Source organism: Ictidomys tridecemlineatus, chromosome 6, assembly GCF_052094955.1.
Source record: "Ictidomys tridecemlineatus isolate mIctTri1 chromosome 6, mIctTri1.hap1, whole genome shotgun sequence".
Lineage (NCBI taxonomy): Eukaryota > Metazoa > Chordata > Mammalia > Rodentia > Sciuridae > Ictidomys > Ictidomys tridecemlineatus.
The window spans coordinates 170,271,586-170,283,734 of NC_135482.1; the positions used below are offsets into that span (position 1 = coordinate 170,271,586).

Sequence of the window (12,149 nt, forward strand, 5' to 3'; positions counted from 1 at the left end):
ATTTTCAACTGCTCTTTAAAAAATAAACATGATAGACTAGGTAGGGGATCAATATTTTAAGACAGCTAATAAGATTTTTCAGACACAAGGATCCTAAAAGAAGAGTATGAGGTAGGATCAGGTGGATATGGATAGGAACAGAGCTGCTCAAGAAAAATTTGTTAAAAGAAGTGAGAAGAGTCTTGATAGAGCACATTCATTAGAAGGTTCATAATTTGATTTTTCATATAAATTTAATGTAACATTATTGTCATTATTATGATACTCTAGATTTAAAAATTTTGAAATAAATTTATTTAAATGGAATATTTTAATTGTCTTTGGATATTGGAACTTAATGTGTTTTAAAATTTTGTTTATAAATATAAATTAATATATCGGATTAGTTAATGTTAAAGGAGATTAATATAGTTATTAGATTTTCTGCATTTTTCACTGATATTACAGGGTAGATTTTAATGATATACTTCAAGGGACAAGGCACATTTTAATCAACTAATTATCTTTAATGCAAGAAAGGACCAGAAAGAAGGGGTTGGAGTTGTGGCTCAGTGGTAGAGCGCTTGCTTAGCATGTGTGAGGCACTGGGTTCAATTCTTAGCACCACATGTAAATAAATAAAGGTCCATTGACAACTAAAAGTAATATTAAAAAAAAAAGAAAGGACCAGAAAGAGTTTAAACTACGTGTTAGCATATGTGAATGAAAAAGGACAAGCCATTATCTAAAAAGATTAGGCACCACATTTGTGAATTTCCTATGATCTTTAAGATCAAGGACTGGAGACTAGGAAAAAAAGAAATATTTGTGGGCAAACAGAATTAGTGAGTTTCATTTGCTTATACTTCTAAAACCAAAACTTGAACATTTACTTCAGGAATTCAAGGTAAACATTTAGTCATAGATTTCAGAGTAGTTTTAAATAGAAGAATAAATAGAAGAAATAGTTATCATGATATGGGAACGTTAGTAAGAAGGCATATCCAGGAACTGGCATTGGAATAGCCTTGTTAATCTAGAAGAGTGAGAATAAGATGCCATTTCCACTTTACAATTAATAGCAACCTCTCTTTGGTAAAAAGGGAAATGTCTAACTGGTAGAAATAAATCACTAAAGCTTTCATACAGCCTTGCCAGATAATTTTTGGAATGCTCCCAGAAAGTGAAATGTGATTTTTGTAAATAGAATGATAACTGTAGTCTACTTCTTATTGTTGACTTCTACCTTGTTGTTGTGTGGGCTGAAAATATAGAACTGAGATAACACTGGGCCACTTTTTTTGAAACTCTAAAGTAGGAGTATTTAACTGGAGATCAGGGTATAATTTCATAGACTGGTTTCTGGGGTTCAGTGAATGGTCTGAAATTGTACACAAAATTCTATATGCATCTTCATAAAGTGATCTGCTTTCATAAGGCTCTAAAAATGGTTTGAAACCACAAAAAGATTGTTAACCAATATATTAGGATAACTATATCCCAACTGGTCCTTATAGAAGCTGTCCTCAATTGACCTCAGACCATTACTTAGAGAAGATAAGAGTGGGAAGTAGGTGGGGGAAAATGTCTGCTAGTGATGGGAGACTAGCAATATGAGATCTGATAGCAAAATGGGAAGGGGAAAGTGCATTCAAAAGAGTGACAACAGGGAGAAAATGGCAAATTCCACGGTCATCTGGCAGAAGGGGCTATTAGATATAAGTCAAGGGATCTATCACCCTGTCCAACCTCCCAGTGATATACATAGCTATATGTGGACAACTTCGATTATGTTTTTACTTCTCCCATATAAAAATTTGCTCTTTATCATATAGAAAGTTAGTGCTATTCATTTTTTTGGTCAGGAAAATACACACTTACTTATGGTTCTCTCTTCAATAGCAGAAAACAATATAGTAGAAAATTTACTTTCAAGTGATTGAACATTTTGACAACTATGAGTGCACATTTATTCACCAGGAGATAGAATTTAAATTTTCTTAAATTCACTGTATTTGTTAACACAAAATAGAAGAAAAATTGAAATTTACCTGCAAGATTGTCAATTTCTTTCTCCTGGAGCAGACTGACGGCGTCATCATCTCCTTCCAACATAAGTTCAGTTTCTGCATTCTGGTTCACTATTGCTTGACTTCTGAATGCTTTCTTTGATTTTACTACATCTTCTTCAGTGCCTGATCACAACCAAAATATAATAAGGTTATTATGCTGTTTTTTTGCTTCTAGTGAGTATTATAAGTAACTGATTACTTTGTTATATGTTGCATAATTATAGAACATTTTAAAATTCTTCATCGTTTGGTCTTCTGGGAGAAAAACTAGAGGAATTCAATAATCTACCCTTATTTTACAGATGAGGAAATAAGCTGAGAAAGCTACATGCATAGTCGGGGTATCTATAATCCATTTCTTATGACTCCATGCACAGTGCATGTTCTACACAAAATCTGTACTTCACCTTAAACTCAGTTTTTTAGTGCATAAAATTAAACAATTTTAAATAATTATATTTTTTTGAATTAGGTAGAAAATTGACCTGCTGGCTTTTGAAAGTAGATGAGACAGGTATGAAGAAAACAAGAAAGCATTCACATCTGAGAGGAAAAATGTCAGTGGAGAGTTACAGAAAGTCAAAGGTAGAAATGATACTTACATAAACCTACTTCATCATAGTTGTTTTCTTTAGCAATTAATAAAAAAATACTATCTGAAATTATAGTCTTGAATGGTATATCAAATAATACAAAAACCAACCAAAACAGAAAAAAAAAACCCAGAAAAATTCAAATATAGCAAATTTTTACCTGGCATTAACATGCCAATCCATGTAAAGGTTAGAAAGTAATACATCTGAATTCCTAATGTATTTGATTGCTTAACAAATATTTGCATATTGACATTCCAACACCTGATTTAGCAGGTGAAAATGAGTCTCAAATTGTATAAACTGCAAACAAATTCATACATCTAATGATACAGACTTCCTTTCTTCCTTTTTGGGGGGAGGAGGAAGAGAGAAAGAGGGAGGGGGGAGAAAAAGGTAAGAGGGGAGGGAGGGAGGGAGGGAAGGAGAGAGAGAGAGAGAGAGAGAGAGAGAGAGAGAAAGAAATACTTGTATTCCACATCACCTGAAAATGAATTTCAATTTGGAGAAACCACTTTCATATCTTACTTGGTTGGTGAATATATTCCTAGAAATGGGAGCCTAGTAAAATCAGCCCTATATGTTGTTGTATGTAAGTTCCAGGTGGTGATATGGAGTTGCACATATTGGTAGTTGCTTTCCAAATCACATCATGCCTCTGGCCAAAATTCTCTGCAGTTATAATTCATAATCCTTTTAGGCAATTCTCCGAGGCTTGTACCATAGGATTTCCACCAGTACATCACTGTCTATTAATGTTTGCTCAATCACTTTCTTGGAAGGGCATCTAGGTGCCATGGAACATGCAGTGTTAACCTTTTCTTTACTTTTTGTCTTTTTTGCAGCTTTTGTTTTTGTCAGTGACTGAAAGCCAACTCTTTTTGCTAAAACATGAACAAATGAACTCAAAGAATGCCACAGAGGAGTAAAAGCACATGCTAAAGAACATAGTCACTTCACAAAACCACTGTGGAGTACCAGTGGCTGAGAGGAACTAGGTTTTATCCCAGCCCCTGCTCATTTAGACAGCATAGTTAATATTCACTTTGACAGTATAAAGCAACAGATTGTTAAATGTGCCTTGACAAATATTTCGGAGACAAATCATATTATTAGAAATCAGCATCCTATCAGAGGTGAGAGAATTAAATGGGTTACTTGTGTTTTTCCTTCACTGGCCTATAGATGATTCTTATTTCTGCAATGAAGATTAAGGATATATCCCTGACTTCAAACATTATCCTAATTTCATATGATTTTTTTTTTGTAAAATAAAGCCAGCACAACAGTAATCTCTTGGGGTTAGCTATCTTTATAAAGCATTTGATTCTAGGATGGTAACTTAATTAGGGAAACATTTGCATCATTTAACAAAAGAAACAGATGCAATGATTAATAACCTAGATCTCCTAAGGTCTTTACCTTCATATTTTTAGACAACTTTACCTGGATAATACTAATTGAACATTTCTCTGAGCTAATTGTCTCTTGCTACTCCTTCTCCTTTGATCAAATCACTTCAATCCCCAAACCCAGGATTAATCTTGTATGGTGACTGCCACTGCTCTAGTTCAGGTCATTTTGGTCCAGAGGGTTCTGGGAACTCTTTTATTCACACTATCCTCCATGCTTTTGTCAGACTGATTATTATAAAACACAGACTGGTTGAGGAAATTTTCCTGTTTAATATTGTTTATTAACTCTTCTTAGTCAACAACACTAAATGCAAGACTTATACTTAGAATAAAATCTAACTTATCATGGATGACCAAGTCCTTTTGTCTTCTCCTCACCAGCTTTGCATTACCTTTCACCACTTTTCAATGTTGAACCACCTATAGCTTATAAAATATGTCATGCTTTCACATACCTCAATCTGTGCTAATTTAATTTCCTCTGTATATTTTTCTTTCCTTCATTATGTGGCTATTTCTCCTTGTGCTTCAAAACTCATTTCCATCAGGAGCTTCTCCTAACTAAGGCCTCTGTGCTTGCAGTTTACATAGAACTCAACCATATTGTAAAGCTGGTTTCTGCCCTCTCTGCTATACTGGAGCCTCACTCCTGTGGCCTCAGTGTCTGGCACTCAGCAGGTACACCACAAACAGGTGCTGAACTGAAGTTCAAGTTTTCCTCAACTTTTAACCCCATCCCTTCTATAATGTCTTAAGACAGATTTGTTTATTCTTTTCCTTTTGCTTTCACAATACCTCATAAATCCTGCTATGAACCTACTTACAGGTATTACAAGTGCATATTTATCTCTATAACAGCCTTGAAGCACCTTCATGACTGAAAAATGGTTCCATATTTTATTGTTCTCAGTATTTTGCACACTGACTGGCCCAGAGTGAGCACTTATAAATTCTGAATAAATGAATAAACTAAAAAACAACAATTACCTATTTACAGAAGTTTCTAAATATGAAATTCCCAAGGCATCTTAGAATCAATCATAGAGAAAACCTATGTATTTACATGAAAGAGAACTCGATTCTTTGCATAAAAGTCAATAAAGTTCTTTTAAGTGTGAGTCAGTCCAAAAAAGCAAGTGTTTACTTGTACTGCAACCATGCTGAAAATAAAGCTTTCTATTATTCCTGTGTTACCAAATAAAAATCTGCCCATGGAGAAAATGTAGTAGAAAAAAAGTAAGCTCTGAAACATACATCAAACTTCCTGTTTTATCTACTCTAGTTTTAAAGCAGTAAAACAATCTTTAAAAGAAAGATATGTCTTTTAAAGAAATATAGTAAAAGAATCTGTTTCAACACAGGGAACTTATTCCTGTTGAAGTGCTATCATTTTGCAGCTCAGTAAACTTTCCGATTTTATGGTACTATAACAAACATTTATCTAAATTAGAGTTCATGAGATCTAAAGGTGCTTTTCAATCACAATATCCTTTATGAATTAAAGTTTCATTCATCAAAATTACAGGCAAAAAGTGGTAAGGTCTCAGAGGGCTGTCTCATTACAAGGCTAGTAAACACTGTCCTTAGAAAGAATTGGTTTATCACCCAACAAATCAAAATCTGATTGGGAAGAGAATTTATTTGAGATAATCTATCTTCAGAAGACATGTTGAACGGAGTGCACTTCTTGGCCTCTTTAGCCATTCATCAAGAAATTAACAAGCGAACCACAAACCATCAGTATGCTTTGGTTTTGAAAATGTGAACTATGTGGGAAGCTAGATAGGAGAGATGTAAATGCCTACTTTCTCTGAGAATATTAAAATGCCATAAAATTTTAAGTTTTAGAAGAAAAAATGCCACCACTTCTAGATTAATGAAGTCAAATCCAACTCTATATTTTTTTCAGATTATGATACAAATGACAAACACATGAAAACATTATATAGATTTATTAATAAAGATAAATACCTGAAAAAGGTTTGTATTTGAAAATGTCATCTAATATACAATACTGTATCAACTGAACCTAAATTTCCTTTTTTATAAAATTTCTCTTAATAGCCAGGTATCCATGTTTACATGTACCAAGTACATTTTAAAAGTGAACTAATAGGAGAACTAAGATTTTCCTAGTATGATTACTACACTTATATTATTATTATTACTATTATAACTATATTATTATCATTTTAAAGTGTTGTGATTTTAAATAAGCCTAATTAACATACAGAAATGACAAAGTGGATATTTTAACTTATCTAAATAATATTAAAGAATCTATCTACCTGGAATGTCCAAAAATCAAGGTCAGGAAATCAGTTCATTTTCTTATTGTTATTTTTCACTGATAAATATAAACAATTAATGTAAAAAATACTACCAAATTGTTTATTTATGTTTAAGGAATTATCATATAGTCAACTCAAAAACATCAATACTACTAAGGAAAAAATAATTCACAACAATAAATAGCCATAAATCATACATGTGATTAATGCACAAAGAGAAAAGGTACCACCCTGTAATAAGCTAGTTTTAGTGTAGCAAATACTTCTATGCTATTATTATTCATAGTGAGTATGATACTATGAATTAATGTCATTTATACAAGTTATACATAAAATATATATATGCATATGTATGAATATATGTATCTATCATCTATCATCTGTATAATTATATAAAAATATATTTTCAACCTTATTTTATCCATACAATTTTAAGTACAAGATCTATGATAGCTCATGATCTTATCATTTAACCTTTTCAACTCACTGATTTGGCCTCTTTGAACCTCATCTTCCCCAAGAGCTGAATGCTTCTGTCACTACACCTTTAAGTCTGACATATAATTTCTTCTACATGGAATTCTCTTACCTGCCTTGTCCTTCTCTGTATAACCTTTGTATCTTAGAAATAGACCATAACATATTATAATTATTCATTTTGGAATCCTTTATTTAGGGATTCTCTTAGTGACTTAATTTCTACCCTGTCAAGTATCAAAGAGTCAGCAATTGTTTGTTGAATAAGCACACGAAAATAATTCACTTGTTAGTTTTTTATATGTCATTACTTAAGTACTTAAGTTACTTTTCATTTCCTTTGTAGTCTTCTCATAAATGAGGAAGTAAGACTATGCATTTTGCCATTTCTTATTGTTTCCTCCAATATTCATTAGGAATATATGTGTGTGTATTTATATATGTGTGTGTGAGTTTATGTATACATATGTAAATCTATGTATATGTATGTATATTTAATGCTTTCAAATGTTTGTTATTTGTAACATGAAAAAATTTAATGTTGGGTTTGATGTGTGTGTGTGTATGTGTGTGTGTGTGTGTGTGTGTGTGTGTGTGTGTATATATATATATTTTTTTTAATTTTAAATTTGGACCAATCTCTTAACTTTATCAACTTGTGAAACAGGAATAAGTATTTTCAACCTAACTCTCATAGGATTATTACAAAATTAAAATGAGACAATGGATGTTTAAATATTTTGAAATGTGTGAAGATTATCCTTATAATAAACTATTACAAATGTTAAAAATTTGATAATAAATTAATAAGAGAATTAAAAGATTATATTCAGTACATAAAACTGAGAAAAACACAGTCAATGCTTTATTGCTTATAATGATGTTGCACAAACACGGGGAAAAGTAGGTTAATGTGAGGATTGAAACCCTCAAACAAGATAAAACATAAGCCCAAATCCTAACAATGCTAGGTATTCAAATACTGATGGCTTCTTTTCCTTCAGCTGGAGTTGGTCTTCCTTCCACCAAGCTGTTCTAACAGTCTGTTTATACTCCTTACAAGACTTTGACCCTTTAACTCCTCCTCTAGACTGGATGCTTCCTGAAGACAGAAGGATGCCAGTAACACAAGTGCATACTAGTCCAAATGGAATAGTGTGTAAATATCTCACATTTAAAAAATGTTTTCTTCCTAAAAAACTTTTTATTCATTTAAAGTTATTGGATAAAATTACATAAGCATCAAACTTTGAACATGTTTTTTCAATTTTGTGTAGAGATACATTCACAATATAAGTACTTAAAATCTTGAATATTGAAGGAAAATGACTACTTTTTCAACAAAAGAAATGCACTTTGTATAGATTTCTTTTTCTTCTTTGGAAGAAATCTTTTAGGTGAGATTGGCAGACTAGAAATTTAAGTCTCATTTTAATTTTACCTGAATGTATGATTAAGAAATTCTAATGTTTCTAAACATCTAGAAATCAGTTTCACAAGATGGAATTCTTTTTCAAAGGAGAAATTCCTTTTAATATATACAGTGTTGGGACTGGGGTTGTGTCTTAGTGGTAGAGGGCTTGCCTGGCATGTGTGAGGCACTGAGTTTGATCCTCAGCACCATATAAAAATAAATAAATAAAAAAAGGTATGTGTCCATCTACAACCAAAATAAAAATTAAAAAATATATAGATAGAGTTTCATAATATTTTTAGCTCATCCAATGAATTTTGACAAAATTTTTCCTTATGGAAATAATACAAAATTATGCAACTATTTTAAAACCTAAATACTTTCTTTTTTCCCTTTATGGACAAGTGCTTTTAGTAATTCTAAAGGATATTATTTAACTTCCAATAAAAGAAAAAGATTTTTAAGAAAAATGTACCTTTAACGAATTGCATAAGGCATGGTGATATAAAAATATATATGAATCAATATATTACTTGTAAGGAAATAATAATAATAATAATAATAATAATAATAATAAGTGACACAGAGACAGGGTGCAAAGGCAGGAAAGTGGCAGAGTGGCTCTTTGTCCAAGCAGCCACATTTATTTATACCAATAGGTTAAATTAGGTCATTAGCATCATAACTACATTATTAGAGTATCAGTAAGGTTGCTTATTCTGCAGTTACATTTCACAGTTACAATAGGCAATGTTAGGAGCTTTGTGCAGTTCTCAAGAAAGTTCATTGTCTGAAGTTACTGTTAGGCGGGCAGATTCAGGAGCACTAGAGCTTGGTGAAACATTGTAGTTATCAAGCAAGCAAGTTCCTTTATTCCCAGGAGCTATGTGCCTGAAATCAAGGTCAAGCCTTCATGAGGCTCTAACACAGAGGCTTCTCAGGACATTGCCACACCAGCTAGATGTTGCACATATATTAGCTATATTACTAGATCCTAAGAGAGATTGCAGGGCATTCTAAGGGTGGAAAACAGAATGCCTGTTATCCACCAGGAGTTTGTTCACCAGGGAACTCTTCCTTGAACATTCCTTGGTCAGAATCACTATAATTACTGAGAAGTTTACAATTTTTAACATTTTTTAAAAGATGAAAAAAATGCTTTTTATTAGACTTAGAAACTTATTGCTCAAAAATGTTTTATGTTGGCTTGCCGACTTTCATGTATTTGTGAGATAAAAAATAATAGATAAATAAATGGAACATACTTAACTATAATAATCATTTACTATCAAGCAAACATTTTTTCTTTTTAAACTATTTAAATTCTAAATTAAATTTTATGTTCTAATTTATAACACAGAAAAATTATTACCTTCTTAAGAAATGTAAGTGAAGACATTATAAAATAAATGACCACTATTCTACTGAATGCTAAGGACAACAACTACAAAAAAAAAAATTCTATATACAATAGTTAAAAAAAAAAAAAAGAAAATAGGCCAGGAACGGTGATAATCCCAACGGCTGTAATCCCAACGGCTCTGGAGGCTGAGGAAGGAGGATCATGAGTTCAAAGCCAGCCTCAGCGAAAGCAAGACACTAAGCAACTCAGAGACGCTGTCTTTAAATAAAATATAAATGGTGGCTGTCGATGTGGGATGTGGCTCAGTGGTTCAGTGTCCCTGAGTTCAATCCCCAGTACCCCACCAAAAAACCAAAAATCAAAACCAAAAAAACCAAAACAACAAGAACAATAACAAACCCCAAAACAAAACAAAACACCAGGCTTTTCAGTAGGAAAAAATCCCAATGTTAAAAACTATTAATCATACTGACTAACACCTACCTTAAAAACACACAAAAAACACTTCTCTTATACTTGATGATGAGTCAGAAGATTCACTTTCTCTGCATAAATTCATCATATGAAAGCAAGTATTTCTACAGATGAAGTAAACTGTTTCTATTCAATAGACTACTTGGATTTGTTATTGTAAGGAAAAATCTGAGTAGTTATTGAGCGCATTAAATAAATACAGGTATAAAGTCTATAAGTACAGATATCAAGTTCTACCTTTCTTAGTTCTGCATATTTTAGCTGAAATACCCACAACTAAGAGAATTAGATTTAACCTAGATTCCACTTTAGTTCATTTTTGTTGACAAGAAAATATATTGAATAATCCAAAATAGATATCTATACTACCATAAAATTAAAACCCCAAGATACCTGCTTCAAATTTATGATAGACTTGATTCAGACAGGATAATCCTTACCTAAATCAATAATTGATGGCTCTTATGGTCCATTTTAACACAACATGTTATGCATAACATAACACAATAGTACAGCATAGCATGTTTTGTGTTTTTACCAAATAGGATCTTATATAGAATTGTTTGTTTTAAGTTAGGCAAACACAGGTCGACTGTCCTCTGAAAAATGGAAGGAAAATATTTCAGAGGTACAATAAACCTGTAGTGTTAGCAATCTGGATATTAATTAAGATTCAATGTCCACAGAAATTACTCCAAGTATTATATTATTATTCAAGTTAGTTATGCTTGTAAAGAATTTAGTAGAATTTAAGAAAGAAGAGAAGAAAATGGCTACCTAATGCCAACAGTTATTGCTCAGTAGAAAAGGATATCAAGGACACTTGCAAGTAAAAGAATTGGATCAATATTAACGTGATTTTCATTTCATGCTTCCCCAACTCCAGTAAGCTGACAATATACTCTGATTATGTGAACTGCCTCAGAGTAACACAGAAAAGGTTATTAGAGCAAGAGGTGGAAATGGAATGCACTTTTTATATTGACAGCCCTGCTAATAGAGTATACTGATTTTCAAAGACATGCAATGCATTTTTACAATTTGGTTCTGACAGCAAAATAGAATTTCATTTATTCCTAATTCAAAATATTCTTATGTAAGCAATATTTTTTAGAGCAGACCAACAAAGGGGATATTCACAAACAGCACTTCTACAAAGAAAAAACAATTAAAAAGGTGTAGAAATTGTTATTGAATTTAAGTAAAACACTAAGTATGAAATGCTAACATAATCCTCTGAATAGAGTCAATGCAGAAAACTGTTATTATAAACATACTTTTTAAAGAAAATTTGACAAAATATTTATTAAGATAAGAATATACATGATGGTAAATATCAAATCTCTTTGCATTTTATGTTGGATATTACTTGTTAGGATTTTTGATTAGTCATGAAGTTAGGGTAATTTTTAATTATTTAAAACAGGATTTCATTATATTAAAATCACATGAACCCTAAGTACATGTATGAAGACACACACAAAAAATATCAGATGAAATTTTGCTTGTGTAAAACATGATATAATATATAGAAAACTTGGACCAATTTGGATTCATATTTGTGACTGAATACATCTTATAGTGTGCTGTGGTCCCTATGATAAAATATGCACAGAAAAAAAGAGTAGCATGAAATAAATGTATCAAAACAGTCAAAAGTGATATCTTTACAGAGTGACAACTAGTAATTTTCCCTTTTCTTTAACTATTTTTGGTACTTTTTAGATTTCTTATGAGCATATGCTTGTTTTCAGGAAGGAAAAACAAAAAAGGATTGAAAGGAGAGAAGAGTGAGAGGAAGGGCCTAAAGACAAACACCTGCATCATATGTCCAGAGAGGTAGATGGCAGATGTTGCCAAGTTTGGCAATCCTTGTAATGACAGAAAAGATGAACTAGACAACTTGAAAGGGGGTTGAGAGGGTGGGGAGACTTCCTTGGATAGTGGACGATAATAAGCTTTGGAATGATGCTTGGTTTTCTGTTTTAAACTCTGTCAAGTTCAATGTGGAAAATTTAAAAGTATGGGACTATGGAAAATATGGTTGGAAATGTTTAGTATAGATAAGGAA

General features: G+C 32.0%; 1 protein-coding gene across 5 annotated transcripts in view; it reads right to left on the reverse strand.

Moving 5' to 3' along the window:
• Nbea (neurobeachin) overlaps positions 1-12,149 on the reverse strand; it is a 603,852-nt gene that overhangs the window by 194,385 nt on the left and 397,318 nt on the right. For all 5 annotated transcript variants that reach the window (XM_078016116.1, XM_021730370.3, XM_021730357.3 and 2 more), the window contains one exon: positions 2,031-2,174. In XM_078016116.1, coding sequence (XP_077872242.1) covers positions 2,031-2,174 — 144 coding nt within the window. The remainder of the gene's footprint in view (positions 1-2,030; positions 2,175-12,149) is intronic.